This window comes from Conger conger, chromosome 1 (assembly GCF_963514075.1).
Source record: "Conger conger chromosome 1, fConCon1.1, whole genome shotgun sequence".
Classification (NCBI taxonomy): Eukaryota; Metazoa; Chordata; class Actinopteri; order Anguilliformes; family Congridae; genus Conger; species Conger conger.
This window is the reverse complement of record NC_083760.1, coordinates 55,782,064-55,809,193: the sequence shown is the minus strand read 5'-3', so window position 1 is coordinate 55,809,193 and position 27,130 is coordinate 55,782,064. Positions and strand designations below refer to the sequence as shown.

General features: G+C 41.7%; 2 protein-coding genes across 3 annotated transcripts in view; one reads left to right on the top strand and one right to left on the bottom strand.

Annotated features, from left to right (window-relative positions):
* The window catches only part of LOC133109309 (serine/threonine-protein kinase 3), a 78,726-nt gene extending 60,212 nt beyond the window's left edge, over positions 1-18,514 (top strand). The window contains exon 11 of the mRNA XM_061218586.1: positions 17,351-18,514. Within this exon, the coding sequence (XP_061074570.1) occupies positions 17,351-17,509 (159 nt within the window). The 3' untranslated portion in view covers positions 17,510-18,514. The remainder of the gene's footprint in view (positions 1-17,350) is intronic.
* Positions 18,515-23,391: 4,877 nt separating this feature from the next.
* On the bottom strand, positions 23,392-26,704 carry LOC133140331 (potassium voltage-gated channel subfamily S member 2-like). Of its 2 annotated transcripts, none has more exons than XM_061260204.1 (2): positions 26,517-26,704; positions 23,392-25,998 (listed from the first exon to the last, which is right to left on the bottom strand). In XM_061260204.1, exon 2 carries the CDS (start codon positions 25,954-25,956, stop codon positions 24,523-24,525), a length of 1,434 nt encoding a protein of 477 aa, XP_061116188.1. In that variant the 5' UTR covers positions 25,957-25,998; positions 26,517-26,704; the 3' UTR covers positions 23,392-24,522. The 2 variants fall into 2 exon arrangements, with proteins under 2 accessions (XP_061116188.1, XP_061116196.1); XM_061260212.1 differs by having other exon boundaries at positions 23,392-25,995.
* Positions 26,705-27,130: the final 426 nt, after the last annotated feature.

Here is a 27,130-nt window from a genome sequence, read left to right as displayed (position 1 = left end):
TACAGCAAACTGCATAGTGTTCTTGCGTACACAGGGTCATATTACAGTGTGACCCTTAGCAGGTCAGTGCTGTGAAATGAACAGATAAACAAAGCTGGCAGAGAGGCCACCTCGGTCTGTTGGTGTCCAGCTTGATGTGGAAGGTGGGGGTAGCTTTCCCAATAATAGTGCAGGTGGGAGTGAACAGATACCTTTTTTCCCCACATCTGCCATGTCTGTAGCAAAGCTTAATACTTTACGGTAATTAAAACCCGCGCAGTTTGATTAGCTATACCCATTTGGAATTCAAGTTACATTGTAGACTAATTACACACAGGCACGCGAACGCCAAGAAATCCGCACCTACGAGATTCTCAATCCGTCGCCCCTTCAGATGTGTCCCGGAGAAAGAGTCGCACTGTAATTAAAGCAATCCTCCTTCACTCCGGCTTTCCAGAGTGCATGAAATCCAAGCGCTCAAATTGCATTACACCCCTGTGTTTTAATGTACATGAATTTCATCTCGTGCTCATGAATTTTAAATCAGTGTAGCTAACGTTCTGCAAAATATCCTTTTCTCTCTGCATTTCCTCAAGCGTTTCCTATGCTTTGCAGTGATGTTAAGGATAATCATTTTACTTGATAATTCTTATTTTCAGCATGTGGTGGGGGTAGTGTCTGTAATGCTGGGTCCCTTTGAGTGTGAAGGTGTTTAGAGTCGATGTGGAAATGAGTGCTGTGTTCTGAGAGCTTGTCAGTGATGTTGTCACAAGTCTCCAGTCACTCAGTACTAATTAGCTCTGGAATTGCAGCCCATGTTGAATGTTTGTGTAATAAAGACGCCAAATATTATGTGTGTGTGTGTGTGTGTGTGTGTGTGTGTGTGTGCGCGCGCGCGCACGCATGTGTACGTGGTTATGATCACACTTGCGGGAGGCCACTTTTGCTTGCATGCGATATCCATGTAAGATGGTATGTTGCATCTGTGTTAGTCCAAGGGTATGGTGCTGCTCCCAGCATATATGTCCATATGTCCATTTATCTAGAGGCTAATCTTTCGACATGAAGTACAGACTATATATACTATATATTTTTTTTTTTCCTTTTACTAGGGACACTCACATTCATCAACATTTTGAGTTTCTACAACAATGTAACTGTGCCAGAAGTAGCTAATGAGCCCATTTTAATCTGTAGTCCCGAACCTGCATGTTTTTGAACTGTGAGAGGAAACCGGAGTACCCAGAGGAAACCCCGGGAAGAACATGCAAACTGCACACAGAAAGCCCCGGGCGGGGCTCATACCCAGGACCTTCTTGGTGTGAGGCAACCGTGCTACCCACGGCACCACCGCATATATTTCATATCATAGCCCCCTGTCCCCAACTTATACTTCCCCCTCATAATTTAACCAACCCTCCCACCTTCCCCAGAACCACACGTTAACTTATCTGTTCATACAAACAAAAAGATAAGTGTGTCAGAACAAAGAAAAGCGGTTTAAGTGAAGTTAGCATATTTTGCACACACCTTGCTGAGACTGCTCAGACCATCAGGCCTGCTGGCTCTGGCCGTTTCTCTTCAGACAGAGCTGAAGTCTGGTGTACGTGAGAACCACTGCCTCTGTGCCCACAGAGCACTTGTAGAGTGCAGGCAAGTGGGCTGAATTTCTCCCATCACTCAGACTGGATCCGAAGAGCAGTGGGACAAAGCCATTTATCAGAAGACCTTTTTCTGTAAACACAGGTGCAAGCCTCTGTGGGGTTCCATTCATTTTATACTTTCAGAAGTGTTTTTCCCACTGCGTTTTCGTTATCCGAGCTCTGTACTTATACACATGCTCTAGAATATATATTTTTGAAAAGATACAATTTATGGACATATTTAGGCATATATTTTGGCTATCTGAAAATTCCCTTTGCACCTGTATAAACTTGGTTTGCTTTCCAATATTAAACCTCAGATTTTATAATGTAGAAGCCCTGCGGGCACCCATTGCATTTCATTGAGTTTAACATGAAGTTCATACCAGCCTTGTTGCCACGGAGTATTTTTATTTTCCAAACATCACAGCGTGTCGTGTTCTGCATCTAAACCTCATTTGGTGTCCCTGGTGAGTGTACTCGCTATGATTCTCAGTTGCTTCTGTATCACAAAGGGTGCTGAATTCTCAATGTCTGTCCTGTTCACCTTGGTCCATTTATTACATTTTATTATTTTATTACATTTTGTGTGGGTTAGCCCTAGTATTTCAGCATTTTACTTCCTCTGCTGAGCTCCTCTTCTGGGTGCATTTAACGTTCTGCTCCCTTACAGGTAAAGCTGACCGCAGCTGTCCTTAGCTAAGAGTAAATAGCCACATGCAAGTGGAACAAGATTCAAAATGGCTTCACTAGAGCTTCTGAAAACATACACATTGACAGTGAAAACAGAAAATTCAAATTTACTTTTGAACGGTAGTGTATGTTGTTTTCACGGCAATAAAAAAGTATTAAACATACAGCTTCAAGAATAACAAAGTGTACAAAATTAGTATCCTGCCGTTTATCTCCTGCGAGTTTTCTTGTCAAATGTGTTGTACGTTTTGGACTGATTGATTACTCCCGTGGTGAATCGGCAAAGCCGCGAGTAAGAACCTGGCATGTGCATGCAGATCGATGTTGAGCCTTTCTCAGTTCCCACATGCCCTGTTAGAGTGCCGCGCTCCATCAATCCCTCTCGCGCCGGAGCAGTGTGTCGATAGCCGGACAGGGAGCAGTGGCCAGGAATGCGTGCAGCCGCGCGAAATCTCAGACACTCATGGCTGCGGCGGACGGTATTCCCCGGGGAATCATTATTCATCCGCCGTGAGCGGTGCGGTGTCCGTGGCCCAAGATAACGTTGACGGATTGTGTCGATACAGTGGCGGCTCTCGATCATCGCCATCTGCCGAAGAGGGAGCTGGCACCGCGGCCTTTTGCCATCGATTCTACACATTTTAGCAGAACGTTGGAGGAAAATGGAAAAAATCTCCTGCCTTAGTGAATTTGCATTTTGTCGTTGTTCACTCCCTGCAAAGTGAAATTAAGCACAGGGCTACAGCTAACCTCAAATATCACAGAAAATGCTGCATATTTGTTAGTTTTGCTTTCATGCTAATTGCTATCTGAAGATAACCAGAGGGCTGACCTGTATGTTCATTGCCTGCTGAAAATCTTTGGTGGGTGGTGGAATAAGGATAAGCTTAATGAGAATTTTGTATCTTGTATTTTATTCATTTGGTGAAGGAATCTTTGTTAGCGTCACCTTCATAACTTCCCACAAATTTTGAGAGGTTTCTTCTTTGTTATATTACTTGGTGTTTTCGGAAATGTGCTTTAAAATGTGTTCCAGTGGAAGTCTGCCACAGTTCTGGTACTTGCTTGCGACAGCAATTTCAATGGTACTTCCCAACAATAACATGTTCAGGGCAAGGATTGTAACTGTTGCAGCAATTTGAGAGGTCTTTAATCTTTGTGGATCTCATATCAGAGTCAGGTGGAGGCAGAAACCAGGTCTGTCACTACATGATAACAGTGAAACCGTGAAATGACCTGTTGTGACGCATCTCAAAATGATGCCCGCTGCATTTGGGTGCAGACCACTTAGAATGAGAGTGAGTCATTTCATATTTTCTGAAAAGGAGCAGAGAAGCAAGAGCTTTGAAGAATTGATTTGAACATTTTTTGCTGTTAGCTCCAGATATGGTACTGTAAGAATAGTCCATCTGGGAAAATTGAGTCCAGTGGGAAGACAGCAGGCCGTATTCTCCATCCAAAGCTCCTGTTTTCCACCCAAAAGAAAAACTGATCCAAGAGCCAAACTCAAAATATCAATGATCAGTTTTCCTTCTTGTATTGAGCAAAAGCAATCCAAGTTATACAATTCTTCAACATCAGTCACAAATTATACATGAATTCCACTTTAACCCTTCACTCACTACATTGGCTTGGCTGTTTTCTGTATGGTGTTTTGGTAATTGCCAGCTTTGCTTGCTCAGCCACAAAATGTACCACTTATGAATATAGAACAGAGTATTTGCTCGTGTTTTGACCCTGCGAAATACAAACACATCTGCGACGTGATACCTAGCGAATAGCAGTAATCTGCTCTTTCGCAGAGCTGCCCATGTCACTCTTATCGGCCTGACATTTTCCAAGGCTGTCGCGCCATCTGTCTCCTGGAGCCGGCTCTCAGCTCCATCTCGGCCGTGTGAGGGAAAACATTATGGTAAACAGGCTCCGAGTGGGATCCTTCCCAGCGTTTGGCCCAGATAGCGGTCTCGCAGTGACTGACGCAAGTGTCGTTTGGTTTGGTGGTGTTGCTACCATGGTCTCTGAAGTGCGACACCACTCAGGAGAATGGCGTTTAGATTAGTCTGAGGGGATTCCACATCACCAACTAGGGGAGCCAGGTAGTTGTTGTTTGTGGTATTCAGAGAGGTATGGATCCGGGCAATCTGTGCCGAATTGATTTTCCTCCACTGTCAAAATAACTACGTAAATGCCACGAACAAAATCATTTTTTATCGATTAGCTTGGTCTTTCTCTACCTTCTTAATATTATTTATGATATTGATCATTGTGTTTATTTTTTTAAATACGAAGACGACCGTTTCTTTTTATAAGCCAATACATTTTAGTATAATTTATTGATGTACTGTCTTGTCTGTTGCCGTAGCTGAGGAATGCTCTGCTGTTTTACTAGCCAGTTTTTCAGAGCGAGAAGCCGATTTGGGAGTTTCTCTGGAGACATTTTTTGTGTGTGTACATAAAGCCCTCTGCATTGCAGATACAGTTAAACGCAAAATTATTGGAACAGAGAGAGAATTTTCTTCACAATTCCTACAGGTATCACCTAATATGGATGTACCAATACCCTCAAATTAAAGGGGACAGTCTGCACTGTAACCTATATTTGTTGTTTTATTTCAAATCTAATGTAACACAGTACAGAGCCAAGACCACAAAATTATTTTGATTTTAACTGTAGTTTAAATGAACTACAGTGAATATTCAATTATTGAAGAACAGGCACTGCAGTGTTTGTTTGGTCTTCTGTCGCAGTTTGTTTACCTTGACTGACATTTCTGGGCACTGACGCTATATTTGAAATCCTGTAAGCATCCTTGTGTACTGATATGGGCAAACTCCCTCCACAAATACATACGCCCACACATGCCCACACACATTCACACTCGCACACACACTCACAATTGCACGCACACTCACAATTGCACGCACACTCACAATTGCACGCACACTCACAATTGCACGCACACTCACAATTGCACGCACACGCACACGCACACACACACACACACAGGCACATGCTCTTGAAGTGCTACTAACGATGTTGTACTGAAGGAGAGGCGTCTTTTGTGTGACTAATCCTTCAGATCCTTCTGGTCCCATGGGGCCACTGGGATATCCGGGCAGGTTCAGATATGCCTGTCCACAAATCTGTCATGTGCTTTTTCACGGCGTTGCTGAATCACTGGGATTTCTTTAATGACCATCTGGAATATGTTTGGTGATATACAGTGGATGAGCTTTTTTTTTTCCAGGCAACTCGCCCCCCTAAATAGGTTTTTACCTGCTGCCTCCATACTCGTACTGCTTTTGACAAGAAGCAGCTGTAAATTCTAAATAGAAAATCGTGAAATGGTAAATGGTTGGCATTTATATAGCACCTTTATCCAAAGTGCTGTACAATTGATGCTTCACATTCACCCATTCATACACACACTCACACACCAACGGCGATTGGCTGCCATGCAAGGAGCCAGCTCCAGCTCGTGAGGAGCATTTGGGGGTTAGGTGTCTTGCTCAGGGACACTTCGACACAGCCTGGGCAGGGGATCGAACCGGCAACCCTCTGACTGCCAGACAACTGCTCTTACTGCCTGAGCCATGTCACCCCCCCATAGGGTGTAGAAAGGTATAGGCAGGATGTCAACAGCTGCAGACTGTTTATATATTGGAATCATTTCTGTTATCTGATGGGCTCATGTTATGTGTCAAGTTTTGCAAAAACCTGTCTGTTAATTTTTGAGTTACAAGCAGTCTGAAAGAATGTGTGTGGAAATGTCAATTTCCGTATTTCAGTAACTCCAATTCAGGCTGAATGTTCTCACCGTAACCAGAGATCTTTGATTCTGCTGCATTTGCTCAGTGGGAGTAGTTTTCACATTTTATCTGTAGAGTGTACTGTGTAGCACAGTATCATTTATTCTGAAAGCAATGTAAAATGGAGGCAAACTTGTGTCATTTGGAAGTTATTAAAATAAGAGTGTGATGGCATAGGTCTATCGTTTTATAACTTGTATGCTCCCTTTATAAGTAAGTGTAATGGTCTCATTTGGTCCCTCCTTAAGTTGCCATAAATTCCCACTGCATATGGGGGGTTGGGGCATTTGTCTTGTTTTCCCCGAATGACATGATTGCATTGACTACTTTTCAGACTACCTTCCTAAAATGTCGCACATTTCCCGTCTAGAGCTATTCTGTTTTGGGTGTGCACTTTAAGCGGCATCTCCCAAGGACCTGCATCAGGTGTACTATTTATGATATTTTTTTAGAAAGAGCTCCTCCATTGTGAAAAGAGGTGGGGCTTGCCTGCATAGTTCCTGTAGTTGCTGCACAGAATCCCTATGGAAGACGGGCATAAGTTGTGGCCAAGAAAGCAATTTTCCACAAAAGACTGCCGAAATGATTCAAATGAAAACAGAATGCCACATCTGTGACCTCTTCAGGGATTGTGGGTAATTATTGCCTGGGCTATGTGCTGTGGTTGGCATGAGCTGGGTATGGAGTGAAGAAATGGTTCTGCTAGAAGAACCCTTGCTCCTGATTCGCTGTTCACTGCAGGTGGTGGAGTAGGAGGAAGTGAGATGATTTGTTTTCAGAATGGGTAACGAAGGCAGGGTCAAGTAAATTATACGAGCTGAAACTTAAGGTTTTACGGTCGGTAGTTACGTTTATTAGTTGCATGTCTGCTGAATTTGAGCTATATTCATAAAACAAAATTGTCTCATTTTAAATACAGAAGTGTGTTGCTATCCTGCCCATTAAAGACATGACGGCTGGATGATTTTGCCTTTTTTATTGCTACCGCAGACCGCATCATTATAGTCCTCTTAAATCCTGTTGCTGGATACAGCAGCGTTTTTCATGGAGGAGATCGTGGAGATATTTCAGGCCAGAGGCCACGAGGCCACACAGCCCATCTACAGGAGGCTTGTCATTCCGGGTGGAATGTATTCAGTAGTGCATAGCTGTGGGCATGATTCATTCCAATAACCCTCAATTATGCAGAAATCAAGCACTGTCAATGAATTATGCATGTAGGTATAAATGTGAGCTATCGTGATGCCTCCTACTGTGCTAGGGAAAGCCAACACTGCTCTGTTGTGATGTTGGCTACTTGGTCTAAAAATTTTATCTTTTTAAATCTTTTTTGAATGCCCAGTCGTACCCGTAGGTCTGTAATTGTTGGTGAAAATGTGAACATTACATGTTTGACTAAAGAGAAAATTATGATCCAAGTATATGCAATTATATTTGGCAGCCTCAGCAAGACTTATTTTTAGTCAAGTCTCTCTGATTGGGGAAGGGAAATGTAGATGTGGCTTGTGATTTCTTTATTTGCTCGGGATTCCTTTTTTTGGAGGGAAATTGGGCTGTCCGTAGCAGTGGAAGTATGTTTTTCAGCGTGGCTTTGACAAGCCCATCTCAGCTGGGTCTTCACTGTAAGCTGCTCTCCTCAGCAATGCCTGTCTCAACGTAAACTAGAACCTTCCACACCTGAGCTGCTGGCATTTAAATATTTAATATTTTAATCAGCTCCTAGCTTCTGGGTGAGAGACCATTGAAGAAAAGTCATCTTTTCAATGCATTGGCTGCTTATCTGGACAGAAAGCAGCTTGCCTCTTACTTACATTAGTTATTTTGTCTGACGCTTTTATCCAAAAAAACTCACAGTTGATTAGCCTAAGCAGGGCACAATCCCCCCCAGGAGCAATGTAGGGTTCAGGGCCTTGCTCAAGGGCCAACAGCAGATCTTATTGTGGCTACACTGGGGCTTGAACCACCAACCTGCCGGCTCCCAGTCATGCTCCTTAGCCACTAGGCTACAGGCTGCACACCTGTTCTTTTCTTGCTGAACAGTGCAGACCAGGAACAGTCTCAAGCCATCCTGTTGTTTTATTTTGTGCTCTACATTCATAAGAAAGACTAGTCATTTGCTTCTCAGTAGTTCACTGGTTCCATGCTGCCGTCTAGTCATATTTCCAAGCAGGGCTGGAAATCAAGCTTGCCACTTGAGCTAAATACTTAATAGTTTGTGCAATTTGAAGTTCACTAGTTGGGCGGGTGAGCTTATTGTGTAAAATGTGACAAGGCTGAAGATCGTAATCAGTGATGATCAGTCAACCCAAACCCCTGCCTGTTTGTTAGGGTAAAGATATTTGAATGGCAACTCCCATCGGAAGCCACATAAACACATTCTCACAGCAAAATAAACTTGAACTTTAGGTACAAGATCCTCTCCGTTAGGCTATGAAGAGTGAACAATAGCACATCATGCATCGTTGTTTCCCAGTACTGCGATTTAGAATGCATTTTCAATCTCCTCTTTTAATGGTTTTAATTTGGCATTCAGCAGAGGCAACAAACTTCATTTTGATAGATCGGTACACCTATACAGACACTTCCTGTTTGGCAATTTCTCTGTTGTAAATGATCTATCAAAATGTATTTTGTTGCCTCTCCTAAATGCCAAATGCAGAAATTAGAATACGATGTTGAGAGGGCATTCTTAGGACAAAATTGCAGGACTGGGAAAATACAGTGCATTAATTTTAATGCACAAATCTTTTTCTATGAACAGTACTATTGATGGATAACAGCTTGTAGAACTCCACCGTACCATGCATGCTGTGAATGTGAAGGGATTAATATAAAATGTGTTATGGAGATTTAAACAGGGCTAGTAGCATTTCAGTAGAGCTAGTGGACCTTTTTAGTTACTTCCTTAAAGACAAGGTGAAACAGAACTTAGAGCAGCACTGGCTTCTGCGATATTACGTTTCTGAAAATAATTTTTGAAGGTGGGAGATGGCAAATGACAGACATTTGACAATTCGACATGCAGGCCCACTGGTACAAGATGATATCAAGTCTCGTAAAAACCTTGTTTTCCAGGACGTGGATGGAAAAAAAATCCTTGGTGTGAAAATAAACAACTATTCCAATTTGATATATACATTGACGTGTTTGTATGGTTACGAAGAATAGACCAAATTGAGGGAAAAGTTGATTTTGATTTCAGCTTGTCTTTCAGAGCCACCTGTTTGTAAGGGTTTGTTTCCTCTTTAGTCACCCTTTTCACTGCATGGCTTTGCGGAACCGAGTGCAATCTCAAAGCCTTCATCTGTGTCAAGGACTTGTTTCTTTTTCTCACCAGCTGTCACACCTGCAGATTAATTGTCTGATGTGTGAATCGAGCAGTTGAATAGCACTTCTAAGAAAACGGCACTTCCATTGTGCAGCAGTTTGAGCCATTCCAGGTCACCGGTTTCTAGAAAGACCTAAAGCGGCTCAAAGTGTTGCGCTTTCAAAGCGCTGCTTCCATACGTGCGTTTGTCTGTCAACATCTAGCTCTCAGGCCAGGGCATTTATGTGTTTCTTCTTATTGTTTATTCTGTTTAAGCCACTGCAGCGGGTGCTGTCGCAGAGGATGTTTAAGTATTCCCAGGGTAGAATTCACACAGGAAGGAAAAAGGGTTGCTTCGCACCATCCAGAGATCATGGGTGATGGTTGAATCTGTTCCTATAAAGTTTTCTTTGTAAAGAGCATTGTACCTTGTTGCATTCTGGGAGTTGGGCATGACTGAAAGAATGTCAGTTTTGTTATGCTAATGTAGCCTTAAGCTGGTTGGGCATGAAGCTGGTATGAAGGCTCTCTAGAGTGGCCGTTTTTATTTCCATGATCATAAAACTGGAAAAGATTTAGTATCTGCGTATCAAAATAATTTTAGGCCGGCAATAATGATTCATTTCATGTAGGTCATAGAGAGAACTCTGTGTTCTCAACATAAAGACTTTAATGAATAATGTGAACTCCCCCACTTAGCGTTTTATAGCATTTTCATAATTTCCACATTAAATAGCATTTTCTTGCCATGGCTTTCAGCAAGTGTCTATCTTTAGAAGGATTGGCTAATTTTACAGGTACACCTCCTTCAAGATGCTTCATTTCTAGATGTCTGTTCCATTTTGTGGTATGTATGGTATCATTCTAAGCATCCACCAGGGAAAAAGACATTTGAATGAGATGAAATTCAAGTTAGGTTCATTCATCCCTTTAGAAACGGTGTCTCCAATGATTAGCAGTACTCCATGCCATGGAGATGATGTAAATTAAGGTACCTCAGGTCCCGAGTGACCAGCAAGCAAAGCATCAGCCCAGGGCTTCAGCTTGGGGTGAAGGATAGGCATTAGGGACTGGGTTTTCGTGAGCTCTTTATATCCAGGTGGATTATGGGGGAAGTGTTACCCCTGTGGGAGATGGGCTGGCTTAATCAAGCCTTTAAGGTCCATATTGCAATTAGCACAACAGCTCTTGGTTTATTAAATGTAACATCTGTCATCATATCTTTTGATGAAAATAATCAATGGTACAGTACCTGCTGGTCACACGTGCAACCTGCCCCCTTCCCCTGAAAGAAATAAATGAAAATAAAGAATACATGAACAATACTTAGAGGTTGTGCGTAGAGGTTATGTGTGAGGATGGTCTTTATAATGAGGAGTGGCATTAGGGATGCCATCATTGCCGTGCTCTGCTGGATTCCCATTTGAGGTAAAATAGGCTGGCAGTCAGCCGTGCTACTCGGGTGGCAAATCACTGCCTGCCGCTCCGGCTGCAAGATCTCCTGATACGGCGGTCTGGGAAATTGACTTTCAAGAGCTGTAATCAACCATGTTGCAGGGCCGGGCCATCCAAAACTCGCCCGCTCCTCTCCGAAAATGGAGGACAGTGGAGGAAGGATGGTTAACCTCCTGCTCCTCTCTCGAAACTTTGAACGCCCCTTGACGCCGATTTTGTCGCTGTATGAGAAATGAAGGATCCGAGGCAATCAGTCAGTCTGCACCACCTGTGGGAGCACGGAGAGCCAAGCACAGTGTCAGTGGGAAGGTGAACCATGTATCAAGGCCTACTTCTGCAGTTAATCGAGTTGGAGAGCCTGGAGACTGAATGCAAAACAAAAAACCCATCAGTCCTGGGGAGCTCTGTGGAGTTTTCTCCAAAGTCTCAAAATATAAAGATGTTTCTGTCTACACAGAGGCAGCCTTACCTTTGGGTTCGGATTCGGCCAGTATACCTAACACTTTTAATTGAATGTTGAATTAACTTCATTTTGTCTGAATTAAAATTTTTGGCTATTTACATGCTAGTTATATGTAATGCCTGCATTCAGAGTTAGGGAATATTAAATATTAACGGAACATTAGCAGAATCGATGACATGATCTGACTGTAGTTGGATATAATTAAAATTTCTTGCTGCGTAGGACAGCTGACTGAATCATTTTTGCACTTTTTAATTTTGTGGAGTCAGGCACGAGACGCAGGTCACGTATTACTCCAAATCCATATTTAAATTTATTGTGGGAGAATCCGAGGACAGATGGCTGCCATTGGCTGTCACCGTAGTGTAATTAACTCCACTTCAGCCTGGAGCTGCAGTTCTGTGCTCTCACTTGTGATCAGCATGCCAGACTACGCCATGGCCCAAGATGTTTCTGTCTACTCCGAGACAGCCTTTTGGCTTAGAAGGAAGAGATTTGTCCAATTTACCTAACACTTTAAAATTAAGGTTAAATTTACTTCATTTTGAATGGATATTTTTCATATTTTGGCTGTTTACAGGCTAGCTGTATGTACAGTACATGTGCTAAATTCCTCCTGATGCTCCCCTTGGCATGGGCTTTCAGTGGGCTATAGGCTTGTGGAAGAAGGCATAACCGATCTCATCTAAGAATACATACTAGCTCTGTTATCATATAACTGTTGGAAATTGCTTCTCTTATCTGAATTGAAAGTTAGTCTGTATCTGTCCCTTTGCAGTTGACATTTCTGCATTATGGGTATTATTTTGAAAATGGATACAGGTAAATATATTTTTTATTTTTTCAAAACTTGATGTTTCGACTGAATGGATATGAAGCAACATGTTGGCACATCATTTAATACAAATGCATCATCAATTACCCTCATTAAATTTCCTTTTTTTAAAGATTTAACCATTTAGAACATTTATTTCTACTATTTAGTGATATCATTTTATTACTATTTTATTACTATTACCACTACAATTCTTTCTAAAGCTGAATTCCCATTTGAATTCTACACTGCTAAAATGCAGTAATGAATTGAGTGAGCAGACTTTGATATAGTTTTTTTTATTTAACCCCCCCCAGACCAATGTGGGGTTAAGGGCCCAGCAGCTGCACTGATCTTACTGTCAGCACACCAACCTTCCAGGTCCCAGTCAAGCACCTTAGCCACTAGGCCAGGTACTGTGGTACTTGTGCTTTCCAAATCTATCCAGCTTTATCCCCCCCACACAAACCTTCCATATTGCCTCCCATTCAATGAAGAAATGGGAAAATGTATACAAATGTATACCATTTCCCCAGCATTTATGGCTTGAAATAGAAATGTACAGAGTGACTGTAGACACTTTCCTTTTTTACTCTACTTCGAAAAAGCCTGAGTGCCAAGTATTGGCAGAGGGTCTTCTGGTGGTGGGTGGCGTCTCATAACACTGCATCTTAAAAGGGCTGCCATTTTACTTCAGGAACATATGCCAAAATGAAAAGGACCTGTGGTTATTTTTAGGAGTGGTGCTGAGCACGAAAGTGTGTGGGTTCTTTCTCTCTTCAGCTGAGAGATATTCGTGCTGCACTCCAGAAGATCTTGGATTATCTTCAGTTTCTTTTTTGACTGCACATGTAGAAGCAGGTGAATTGAGTGGCCATCTAGGACCTCCTGGAGGATTAAGGAGGGTAAGCAGTGTTGTATCTGATTCTGTAGCAAGGAATCCCCATTGAAAGAGCTGCTCAGACCATTGTTATGCTGCCTGTCTACAACCTTAATCCTAGCTCCAGTCCAAAGAGCCTGCCCCAAAGCACCACTCACGTCAGTCTGTGAAAATGTAGTGAAGTTTAAAGGTTCAAAAATGCCCTTTCTCTGTCAGTTGTGCCTTTGTTGATGTGTAGTTTAACAAATTTTTGTCGAATTTTAGAACTACTGATATTTTAAGCCATTACATTACATTATTGGCATTTGGCAGACGCTCATATCCAGAGCGACGTACAACAAAGTGCATACCCATAACCAGGGATAAGTTCGCTGAAAGACCCTAGAGGGAAGTACAATTTCAACTGCATTAACATAACAAAACTGACATTCTTTCAGTCAATGTGCCGTGTGGCTTTGTACTGTGTGCCTGTACTCTGATTCTTTTCAATGCAGTGACAGGAAAAAGTATTATTTCCTGATTTCCTCCATTATTTAGTTGTTGTTTTTTTTCCTCACAGAATGGTTTCAGATCTTTTGACGTTCTAATATTATGAAATTGTAATATTAGATGTAATATTAGAATGTTCGATAACTCTTTTAATTAAATCAATGAAATATGAGTTTTAAAAAGGTGTTTTGTGTTTACTCAGGTTCCGTTTATTTTCCCTTAATATTACATGTTGTCTGAAACCATTCAGTGTGAAAGATGTGCAGTAATGGATGAAATAAGGGAGGGGGAAAAAGCTTTTTTCACAGCACACTCTGTGCTTATACATGGGACCCAGATTGGCATGGGCTGTTATAGTGTCAGTTTAGATATGAACCTGGATTCAGTTAACGTAGTATTTAATTGTCCTTAGTTGTGATTTCCAAAAAAATGTTAGGGTTCTTTTTTTTCCAAAAGTTGATTTTGATCATTTCATTACATTACATTACATTTAATTTAGCTGACGCTTTTGTACAAAGTGACGTACACAATTTTGAATATCAAGGTCATACAACAAACAACCAAACTGGCCAGATAAGGTACAATTCATATAGGACATATTAGGCTATGTAAGTATGTCTAGTACACAAGATAGATAGGCCTTAGTCTGTAACTACCATACCAAGACAACTACAATTTGAGAAATTCCAGTACCGAGAAATACAAATTCAAAAGTCCTAAATTACAAGGGATTTAGGGGTATAGTGGAGTGGAAAAATTTTTATATAAGGGTAAAATGTCTTATCTCACTGTTGTTTGTGTAGATTAAATGAAACACTTGCATTTATCTGTTCTTATACATACTGTAATACTATTAACTCTATGGTAACAAAACAAGTAGTGCTTTTACTATCTTCATTATAAAATGTTTTATGTTCTTAACTGGTGGTGTTGAATCATAAACCTGCGGGCTGTAACGTCAGTGAGGTAATTTTAACAAGCTCTCTTCTTGATCTGTATTGTACCCATGAGCATATGTAGGTCTGGCTCTGAGACTCCGAGTCTCTCAGAAGAATTTCAGAATGTCTTTACGAACTGGAACTGGCAGGCCTTGTTCAGGCTCCCCACATGTGGGCTTAATGTGGAAAATTGACAAGATGGTTTGACTCCATGAGGAGCAGAAGATTGTCTTTAAAAAACAATGAAAAAGTATGTTTAAATTCAGTAGATTTAATTTCTGTTTATTGTTCTAATGAGAGGAGTAACTGCTGTGCGTTGCCTCCACTATCCCAGCACAGAGATGCACAACAAATAGTTTAATTGATAGAGCCTAATTGCGGTTAGTAAAATTGATTTGACCCATTCTTTGGTTCATTCTGCCCCTCTTGTGTTTGTGTGGAGGTTTACATTTTACCTGGGAACTGGCATCTTTTCACTGTTTTTCAGTATGTTGTGTTAATAAAATAAATAAATAAACCGGTGATGCTAATTAAATGTGTGAACAGCAGTTGTACAGTTTAAGCATATGGACACGTATGGATATAGTGTACCGTGCATAACACCTAAATGCGGTATAAAAAAAGTAAGGGTTTTATTGGATTTGTAGTTGGACCAGGTATGTTTTTAATCCATTCACGGCTCTCAGAATTCCGCCCCGTTCTCCGTTTGCACGGACGGCTCTCATTAACACTTGAGGAACAGGAAGTAATTGGCTCCAGGTTGGTTAACTTCGTTTTCCCCCTGAATCCATCACACTGTGTTTACGCCACACGGTCTGGTGACGTGTGGGAATTGCACAGATCAAATACCGTGGGAGGGCGGAGGCAGAAAAGACATAAACGAAGATTAATTCTTCCCACTTGATTTCAGAAGGAAATTGTAACAGATGGTAATGCGCTATTATGCTGAACTCCTTGCTTAGAAACAGACTTTGTGCAGTTACCATAAATTAGCCTGGAGATGGTAGGATGCTGTGAGTGTGGATGGATGAACGATTTTCTTCCTCGTGTAATTTACTTTTATTTTCTCAAAAGCCTCCGGGGTGTTTCGCTTATACTTTCTGTCCAGGCCGAAGGGATTTGATAAGCACTTCATTGTACAAAAAAACCCAAAAGAAAAATTTGTCCTGATTTTATCGACCTAGAAGTTTAATACATCTCTGTGTCCCTGATTGTTTTTCTTTATTCAATGTCGACAAGTTTTGTTAATGCTCTGAATGACAACAGACATGTTGTTTTAGCCACTGCCAATGACGGCACTAACCATCTGCTCCACGCCTCGATGTGCCAGAGGGAGGACTGGCTTTCATTTATCTCTGGAGCTGATGCCATTATGAACACTGACGTACTGTAAATGGGGGACTTCTTCATCTGCTGTCACTGTGGGACCCTGGTGGGGCCCATGCTAACATGAACACTGAAAGTTAAAAGTTTGGGGAGGGAAAGGGAAGGTGGTTGTAGTTTTTGCACCGTTTCCAGTTGCTGCGTCTGTGCGTGTGCCCGTGTATGGTTCCTGTTTTGTGAACTGCTTTGTGTCTACAGATGTGTCCAAGCAGAAGTAGGAAGAGTAACCATGTCCAATCAGTTACACGCTGAGCACTTTTTTAGGAACATCTGTACTTATGCATGCGATTATCTAATCAAACAATCGTGTGGCAACAGTGCAATGCATAAAATCATGCAGATACGGGTCAGGAGCTTCAGTTAATGTTCACATCAACCAACAGAATGGGGAAGAAATGTGATCTACGTGACTGACCATGGGATGATTGTTGGTGCCAGAGAGGGTGGTTGGAGTATCTCAGAAACTGCTGATCTCCTGGGATTTTTATGCACAACAGTCTCTAGAATTTGCAGAGAATTGTGCAAAAAACAAAAAGCATGCAGTGAGCTGTAGTTCTGCGGGCAAAAATGTGTTCTTAAAGAGAGAGGTCAGAGGAGAATGGCCAGCCTGGTCAAAGCTGACAGGAAGGTGACAGTAACACAAATCACCACACATTACAACAGTGGTATGCAGAAGAGCATCGCTGAATACATGATGCATCAAACCTCTAAGTGGATAGGCTACAGCAGCCGAAGACTTAAGTTTAAAAAATAAGTCTGATAAATACCTAATAAAGTGCTCACTGAGTGTATGTTGCTATGGTGATGTTGCTAGGTGATAGGCTTATAATAGATAAAATAATATTGCTGGTTTCCAAAAGTAGAGCTCATTACCTTGATGGCTAATAACTGCTGTTGCTAAGTGTTGACAAGGAAGATTTAATCCGCTTTTTTAATGTAGTTAATTAGACGAAGGCCGATTTCACATTTCTAAAATAGTAATGAAAGCATAGTACTAAATGCTGAAAAAAAAATGCCCATGGACTGTTTGATGGCTAACATGCTCAAACAACTTTATTTAGCTGGTTAGGTACCTGCTAACCGAAACTTGGCACCACCCAATTGTGTGCTGATTGATTGCCATATGGCAACTTTAGAGTTGATTTATATTGAGTTCTGGTGTGCAGGCTCTACTTCACCTCTAACTACGCCGGTCGATGTGCATATCAACGCACGTTTCTATTCTCTGCCGTCCTAACCAAATTTTACTCTTGTGCTCTCCTCCACTATAGCAATGTCTGGTTTTACCCTCAGGGGTCACCAACCCTATTCCTGGAGGTTCTCCCTTCAACCCTAATTTGGCACACCTGCTAATTAGCAGCTCAATGAGATCCCTAGCTGTTGAATGGGGTGTGTTTTGTTAGGGTTGGAGTGAAATCCAGCAGGACGGTACGGAGTGACATACAGCACGGTGGGCGTTTGACTGACCCCCTCCCCTCGTGTCTCTGTCTCTGCAGCTGAAGAACCTGAGCTTCGAGGAGCTCCAGATGCGGCTGACCGCTCTGGACCCCATGATGGAGCGCGAGATCGAGGAGCTGCGGCAGCGCTACACTGCCAAGCGCCAGCCCATCCTGGACGCCATGGACGCCAAGAAGCGCCGGCAGCAGAACTTCTGAGGGGGGAGGAGGGGGCTCTTTCCCCCCCCCGCCCTGGGACCGCAGACTGCAGGGGCCTGGCCGCAGCGAGAGGAGGGGCCCCTTTAAGACCCCCCCTCCCCCGACCTGAGCTGAGCGAATCTCCGTGCGCTCGCCGGCTGAGCCTGCCCCGACCCCCCCCAACCGCAGAGGTGCCCGTTGGTCCATCCCCCCTTCTCCCCCTTCCCATTCCAGATTACATTCACCACATTCCGCCTTTCTGGAGGGTGTAACCCCGCTGCCCGTGCCCAGGTTTTGTAAGCAGTAAGCGTCGGGCCAAATCCACCAATGGTGTGCCTGTTTTCTCAGTGGGTTCCTGTCCTTCTCCCCCTCCCTCTGAAGACTGCCTCCCAGACTACACCCACTAAAGCAGCTACTACTTTGGAGGCATCTCTTTTTTCTGTCAAATTTATCTGACTCTGATTGGCCCAGGTATTCAGCAAGGGGTGTTGGGAATTTGTCAGAACGCAGCTTATAGAGTGTTGGCCAAACTCTTTCCTTTCCACCCCTACCCTGGCCGCACCCATGGAAGAGTCCACCATGAGCCTGCCCTTACACCCTCCTCTGTATTGTCTGCTGTATGTCCTAATTTGGAGAAAGTAACTTAAAACTTAAAAATACTTGGTTATAATGATGCTAATATACTTAAATATTATTTAAAAGAGGAATATAAAGTATGAAGGGTTTTGGGGATCATTTTGCCCTGGCTGTTCATCTTCCTATCATTATTATTTTGTTTAATTTTTATCCTGTGTAATCCTCACTGACTTTTATTAGGTGTGAAAGTGTAGGACTCCAGAATGTTTGAAACCAAAGAAACTTTGAGAGGGAAGCCTATTGTTATAGCAGCAGTGGAAGAATATGGGTGCCTTAAAAAGGTTTAAAGTCCAGGAGATGTTGGCTTTATACTCACGATATTTAAAGGGATAGAACCCTGTGTATGTAGGAAACTTCTAGGATGTGGAATGTTACATTTTAGGTTTTGGGTTGGGGGGGGGGGGGGGGTATAATTTAATTTCTGACTCCTGAGTACCCTTTGCGGACCAAGTGGAAAATGAAAAATGGCAACCAAGGATGTTTCAAGTGCTACTTCTGGAAATTCCATACATGGTTGTTTATATGAGTTTATAAATAAACATATTTACATTTGCAGAAAGGCATGTCTTCTATGGTTTGTTTGTTCTTTAAAGATCATTTTTGTTTGTTTTTGTGCAGCTATTGATAACCAGCAATGCATTTTTGTAAAACTCTCCTCTCTGACTCAGCATCACTGTCATTTTCTCATATTTCTAATTTTGTATTACCTTGGTTATGTTTGAAGTCGTTCCAGCACAGTAGGCTGCTGTAAAGTATACTCCCAGGAAGGGAGCATGATTGGTTTGTGGTGTGGCAGACTCAGATCTACAGTACACAAAATCTGCGGTTTGGCAGGAAATGCAATTATTTTGGCAGAAAGAAGTTGGAATACTTTAGAACCACTTTAAGTTAACAGCTGATTTCTGTACAGTAAGACACTTTAAACTGCTTTTTCCATCTTTTAAATTCAGTGTAAGTTCTTAAGTAGATAGGCTACAGCAGCAGAAGACTTAAGTCTAAAAAATAAGTAATAATTACCTAAGAAAGTGCTCACTGAGTGTATATTGTAATAAGCATTGATAATATTTCTGTTTCTGGGATAAATTTTAGATATGGAAAATGTCATTAATGGGAATTTATGCTTACTGTGAATGCTAATATTTCTGCATGTTTAAATGAGTAGGGAAAATGGACATAACTGAAATGGCCTGGGTAATACTGAGCTGCCAGAACAGGAGGAACTGACAAACAGCTGCTTTCTCGAGGCTCAATCTGAGCCAACAAACACACAAGCCTTCCACTGAAGTCACCCGAAGAAAAAACACAAATAGTCCCTGAGCAATATCTAACTGTGACATTCATCATGATTTAGAGATGTCATGTTCACAGTGCTGAAAAGGTTGCTGTGTTATAGATAACTTGTGCTTCCCTTTTAATTGGCAGTTGAAGATTGTAAAAAATTGTGTGGAATATGAGACACTGCTCATGAATTTTGTTTAATTGTATATGTTGTTAAGATATTGAACTGTTATTAGCACAAACATACTCAAAATGATTGTAGAATTTATGACAACATTAAATCTTGGATATACTGCACCACATATTAGGATTGGTCCCATCAGTGAATCATGGCTTGTACATACAGATTTAATGGACTCTGGGGTTATGTGAAGGAAACATTTAAATGTCCTGATTGCCTGTTTGCATAAATCACATTAAATATCTGCTTCGCTGTTTTCTTTTTCTCCTTAAATTTAAGTGTATCGTATAAATCATCAAACATTTGTTTTCCATACTAAATAGTTTCCTTTAAATGTCATTCTGCCTCGATATTTTACTTCCTTTTTAGCTTGCACTGAAACACACAGTTAAGTTTACAAATACTTTAACTTTATTTATTTTCATAATTTATGTATACTACAAATACACAATGTAGGCAAAAATGCAAAAATGAAGTTCCCCTTTACTTTGCTTGTCACACACAGGTCACAGATAAAGTATACATTTTCCGAATCATAACCTCCTTAACCACAAGTGTGCAAAATCTGAGGGTGATATGTACAACTAATGAAGCTCAATGAGGCAAAATCTTAGCAGTGTATGATGTCCCATACTGTCTCCAAATCTATCCAAAATGGCTAAATTGCCATTCCATTCGTTCATTCATTATCCTAACGCACTTATCCTGAACAGGGTAGCAGGGGGGCTGAAGCCTATCCCAGCATACATTGGGGGGACAGGTTGCCAGTCCAATACACCCTGGACAGGTTGCCAGTCCATCGCTGGGCCCACAAACCATTCACTCACACACTCACCCACTCATACATTCAAACCTATGGGCAATTTAGACTCTTCAATCAGCCTAACCTGCATGTCTTTGGACTGTGGGAGGAAACTGGAGTACCCGGAGGAAACCCACACGAACACGGGGAGAACATGCAAGCTCTGCACAGAGAGGTCCCGGCCGACCGGGATTCAAACCCAGGACCTCCTTGCTGTGAGGCGGCAGTGCTACCCACTGCACCATCTGTGCCACCCTTGCTGTAAATCATAATATAATAATATATTTTACTACTGATCGCCTGTTTGGCTCAAACTCATCAGCATAGGGTCTTGAAATATCTAGGGGGTCCAAACACCTATCCAAAATCACTTTGAAAATGAATGAAGTGCTTTTTGTCCATTATAAAGCATATACATTTTTCTCCGCGTACCCAGGGTAGTGTTAGCCAGAATCCTTTGTGGTATCCTTTGTCAGAATTTATGCCACTCACAATGAAATTCAGTGTTGAAATCCCCTTGCAACAAAAGATTTGGTACTTTGTAGCACAGAGAACTTGCAGAGTGAAAGCTTTCCAATACAAATGTTGTTGGTGGTGAAATGTTCATATGTATCTGGAGTTCAGACTCGCTAATGGGCGCTATTGTCAAATGTTTCATGCTGGTAGCAGATGAGACTGGGCCGGGGGTGGGTGCCATGTACCCATGTTGCTACACGACAGTGCTGACACTTAGAAGCTCTGTATTTCATATAGTTGTTGTGTTTTTTGTTTTGTCCAATGAAACTGGAATGCAGACTTAAAGAAAAAATATGTAAAATCTCAGTGCCTTTTACTCAATGATCATTTATTAGGTAGACCTGTTCACCAGCTTGTTAATGCAAGTATCTAATCAGCCAATCATTTGGCAACAACCCAATGCAGAAAACCGTGCAGACATGGTCAAGATGTTGTTGTTCAGACCAATCATCTGTGAAGAAATGTGATCAAAGTCACATTGACTGTGGCATGATCTCAGAAACTGCTGATCTCCTGGGATGCTCATGCAAAATAGTCTTCTGTGAGATTTTGTGAGGTCAGAGGAGAATGACCAGTTCAAGCTGACAGGAAGGCGACAGTAACTCAAATAACTCAAGATACAGTGGTATGCAGAAGAGAATCTCTGTGAGTGTGAGTCTGTTTATTATTACTCATTTCTTTAGTGTAGGTGTTTTATGTGAAGGCAGTTTTGAGCTTGTGTCAGCCTGCTTCTTCTTTAAACATCTGAATGAAGAGCAGAAAAGCCTGGCGGGCCGACTTTCTCTGATGGCTGACTCCATCTCCCACTGGTACAGTTGTAACACTAAATACACAATACGATACACATTGTCCGAAACATACGTAGAGGAGAACATGTTCATCAAAATGTCTATTTCAGCAGATACTTGGGCCTACTCTTGTGTTAATACAACTGGCAGACAACAAGCCCCCCCTGCCGAATGTTGAAATAGTCTGGAGAGAACTGTGCTTGTGATCCAGAACACAGCCATTGTAGTGTTCTGACTTGATAGCATGCCACATCATACAAAAGAGTACTCCAGAGCGATACTCCATGTTAACTACAGGTACTGTCATCTTTTAGTTAAAGGTTATGTACGTACTACCACTTGCAGTGATTGATCTGCTACGATGACTGTCTTCATTTCTCAAACATTGAAGGCATGGCAGGGGCTAACATATGCTGGTGGAGAAGATGGTGTAACAGGCAGGAGGTTCGTGGGTGGGGAGGGGGCGTCTGATAAACAGAATCCATAGGCAGTGTATGATGTACCTTCCCACAGTTTCCTGGGAGCCGTAGGACAACATTGCTTTACTGTTGATCGCTGTAAAACAGTGCAGAGCAAACTGCATGTTAAATGAAAAGCTTCCAATTAAAAGTAATGACAAAGCCTCTCTTTTGAGACACTTGTCACACGGTCCTTTCATGAATCTTGTTGAAGAGCAGTTTGTGTCACGGAGTGCTTATCAGCTCTTCTTTTTTTTTACATTGTTGCTAACCAATTTTGCTGTCTACTCGATGTTTAAACGCAGTATTCTTTTTCATAATTGATAGGCGCTGCTCAGCAGTGACAGTCCAGTTTCCACAGAAAAGGAAATGTCAGGCTAAATGAAGAGGCACTGCTGCCATTGAAGAACTGGATCATGTTCAATGAAAAGCTTTAGGCTTTGTGGGTCATTTATAAAGCGCATTATGCTTCATGTTGTCTCGTGCTGTCCTCACTTTGCTCTCTGTGGTTGTGGGTAGGTTATTTAACAACCTCGGAGTGTGTTTTATTTGTGCAATTTGATGGGGTTTTTTTCAGAAGATTCATGCACACTACTCATCTCAAACACTTTCATCTGTCTCCCATTGAGCAGAATGTATGCTTTCTGAAAAGGTCATGTACATGCAGATGTGAGAGCAGTGTTGTTACTTACCATACAACAATGGTCTTTGTTCTTAACAGATTTGTTCAACATATTATCTACAGTATGGGTTCATTTGAAGCTTGATTTTGGAATGTTCTGATTTGTAGTGTTCCACAGGTATGCAGCTTCAAACCTATTTTCTGAGCTATATTTTCCTATGAAACTTTGTCCGATTGATAGCCAACACCTTGCATTTCCTCATTGCTAACCTTTGGTCTTCACAATAAATAGAAAAAGATTTATTCATCTACAATATAGGTCCACTGAATTTGAAATCCTCAAACGTCTTGTTAGTGTGAAAGCCCTCATGTGAGCCCAGATTATTCATGGTACCATCAAATTATTTAGGGTTAGCTGACCGCCATTCTGTGGCCAGCTAACCCCGCCCAAAATCATACTGAATAGTCAAAACAACTGTTTTTTCACCATTACTTTTGTCATAACCATGGCAAACCTCTCGGTTTTTGCAACTAATATGCTCATTAAACATAGGATTAATGCCCCTTAATTCCTGGTTTTATGACTCTTTCATGATAATCTAAAGAACAATCACATCAGATATTATCCATTAAAATGTTTATTTTGAGATTGACTAGACGTGGTCACATAAATGTACGCCATGAACATATCTCTTATCCCATTTTTTGTTTCTTATTTTATCAGTTTACATAAAAATAATAAAAATACAATATATAAAACCTGTAGGATGTTCTAAACTAATTTAAATTAATGTAAAAGTCATCTTAACTGAACTGAAAAGAAAAGTGATGATTGTGTTTTGTACTCATCTTTTTTTCAACATTTATACTTTTTTTGCTATGAGACTGACACTTTCGAATAATTTCGAACTTTTTATTATAAACCTAATATGTGTTGCTTACTCTTGTGTAATTTGCGGAGTGCACTCTATCTTAGCCTAAATCATATTGACAAAATAATAGACTACAGGTAAATCCAAATATACACTCAGTGAGCACTTTATTAGGTATTTATTCGACTATTTAAAAAAATATATATTCTCATTAACAAGGCGTTTCTGCCCGCCGAAGTTCTACTCACTGGGTGTTTTTTTTGTTGTTGTTGTTGTTTTCGCAACATTCTCTGCAACCTTTAGAGAAAATCCCAGGAGATTAGCAGTTTCTGAGATTCTCAATCCACCCACACGATTGGCTGATTAGATAATCGTATGAATAAGTATGTGTCCAGGTATTCCTAATAAAGTGCTCAGTGAGCGTATATTTCTGTAATAGTATTATCTGTTTGCCTTATATAGTAGCCGAATGTCTATTTTAATGTTGTCCGTTTTCCGCGTTAAAACACCTGTGTTTAAAAAAATAGGTCAAGGTTTCATGACCAAATACGTGGCCTCTGATGTCAGTACAAATGTATTTTGATTACATTACATTTCGTCCTACAGAAAATGAGTGGAAAGTTACTGACCCACATTTTCTCACAAAATGTGTAAGCGAACACTTACGGAAGAAGCAACAGGAGATGGCTACACCATGGTGAAAGCTAACTTGTGATAGTTGGTGGCTCCCGATCCAGCACCACACAAAGTTTCATGCAGGGTTCAAACGGCATACAGAGTTAAGGAACACCCGTTTTATTATTTGGTCGCTAATTTATTTTGTCAAAAAGGTGTGAATCCATAACCCTGTTCTATAACACATGTTATACATGTCAGATACTCTAATTTATAGATTCATTTAGACTCTGTTCACTTGGTGAGCTCCGGCTCATATTAGACAAGCTTGCCATCAGTGATTTCACCTTATGTGCGTAATAGTTCCGCAAATTAACTGATGGCACCTCTTTTATGCCTTCGTCAAAATCGCAGCTTCTCATTGCAATCTCCAGCTGTTTCTGTCTCTTGTAGAACAGGGAGAATTTGTTGAAAATGAGCGTGATAGGAAGCACAACCACCAGAATTCCTGCAAGGATGCACGCCGACGCAGTTAATTTCCCAGCTATAGATCCAGGCACCACGTCCCCATAGCCAACTGTGGTCATGCTGACTGTGGCCCACCACCAGCACGCGGGGATGGTAGTCAATGATTCATTTTCCTCTTTCTCTATGGTGTAGGCCATCACAGAGAAGAATGAGACTCCCACAGCCAGATAAAGTAGCAAAAGGCCCACCTCTTTGTAACTGTTCTTCAGCGTTGCACCCAGGGAACGGAGTCCAGTGGAGTGGCGCGCTAGTTTCAGGATGCGGAAGATCCTCATTAGCCTCAGTACCTGCGCCACGCGCCCGAGATTGGCCAGTGCTGGGCTGCTCTCCACCACCAGATTGATGATGAGTGTCAAGTAGAACGGCAAGATTGACACGAGGTCAATGACATTCAGAGGATGTTCGAAGAAGTGGAGGAGATCTGGAGCGACCAAGAACCTTGCGATCAGCTCAAACGTGAACCACCCGATTCCGAAGTGCTCCACAATTTCAAAGCGAGGATCCTCGTGAGGCTGCCCCTCGCTGTCATACAACGTGAACTCGACCATACTGTTCATGCACATTGTGGCAATAGAACCCAGCACAACCAGAATGGAAAGCACACTGATTATCCGACTAGCAATGGAATACCCAGGGTTATCCAACATTAGCCAGACCCGTCGCCTCACACTCCCCAGGGGCTGCTTGTCGAACTTTGTCGCGTCGTTATAAAACTCTAAAAGCTCATCGAATGAAGATGCGGTGCTCCCCTCCTCGCTTTTATCGTCCCAGTCGTCGCGGTCGGGCTCCATTTTCCTGCAGTGATAAGCGTTGCTGCAGCACGAGTCAATGAAGAATTCATTGATGCCCCAGTATTCTATCTCTTGGCTGAATGAGAAAATGCACAGTTCGGCCATGACGTGCAGTCTGCCAGTGTTGTAAAAATTTAAGACGTAGGGAAACAGCGCAGGATTCCTGTCGAAGTAAAACTCTTTTTCATTATCATCGTAATCATCGCACAATTCTAGGATGGACTCCTTTGACTGACAGCGTAGTAAACGAGCCAGTCTGGTTTCAGGGAACCTAGACAGTATGTCTGATAGAAGTCTTTTCTTGAAACCACCGACGTTAATGCGTATTGCATTGTCTTCAAAATGAGCTCCGTTCAGCTCCTCTAGACTCTGTCCTGTCATGTCTGGAGTATGGTATTCGGACTCGTCGGGTAACAGGTCCTGCTGAAAGAAAGGCAGAAGCACTTTTGAGACACTGACCGTTCAGCCTATATCAGGAAAAGTATGAGCGCATTGTTATCCCCGGAGAGGATTAATTGTGGTGTTGATCAGTTTAGCAGAATAATACATGAATATGAATCATAAATCCAGTATAAATCTTATAATCCTATAATTAAACGCCACTTGAATGATAGATTCGCCAAATTTGACCGTTCAGGAATTCCCTGTCCAAGAATTCCTGTTTAATCTTTCAACAAAGAATTGAGCCTCAGTTTAAATCAACTACACAGACTTTGCGAAGTCCACAATTTCGCAACATGTAGGCAGCAACACTGACTTCGGGATATCGATGAGAAATAACAAAGACAAAGTTATTTGTAGGCAATGGCTTTATTGTTATTCGGTTTATTTAATATTTAATATAACCGTTCTTTCTCTTTAGCTATACTGTAGGCTATGTACCACACACTAAATCTATTCACGTACCATTAACAAGTTCAGGAGAAAACATCGACACTTACTGCATTAATCGTTTTCTTCACGGTCCTCGTTTTTGTACTGTATCCAGCTTGTCAACTCCATTGAGCCACAAGGACAGGGTGTGAAAGTTGTGGATATGTGGATGTGTCTTGCTGTGACTCCAGTACGGGTTTGAGTGAAGATGATGCGCTACCGTCCATATAAAGGTGTTTCCCGGCAGCCAGTGCGATGCCTCTCTCCAGACAGAATATTTTTCCCCATTCTCTAGTGATTATTCCTATTTTACGTCATCAAATGCTGTTCGCCATCAAAAAGACACAGTTGAACAGCGCAACACACACCCGATGCTTTCTTCCAAGGGGAGTTCCTTGTATCTCCAAAAGGGGTTTAGTCTATTGGTGCGCAGCAACACATATTGCCTTCGAAATCATTTCAACACCTCCCTGGTGCTGAAAGGACAGCTCCGAGACAGCCAAAAGTCGGTAATATCATATGCCATAATAAGTGCACAGGAAAAGCGCGAACGTTTCTTCAGGCGTTACGAGTAAACATCCTTTAACACAGAGTACAGATGACTATGGTTAAAGGAAATATTTTTTTAAATATTTTTTAAAATGTATAGTTCGTGTTCCCACGAACAATAAATCAACATAAA

Bases quoted from the DNA above. Each gene is read 5' to 3' on its own strand.
- LOC133140331 (XM_061260204.1), bottom strand. From the start codon at position 25,956: ATGACAGGACAGAGTCTAGAGGAGCTGAACGGAGCTCATTTTGAAGAC.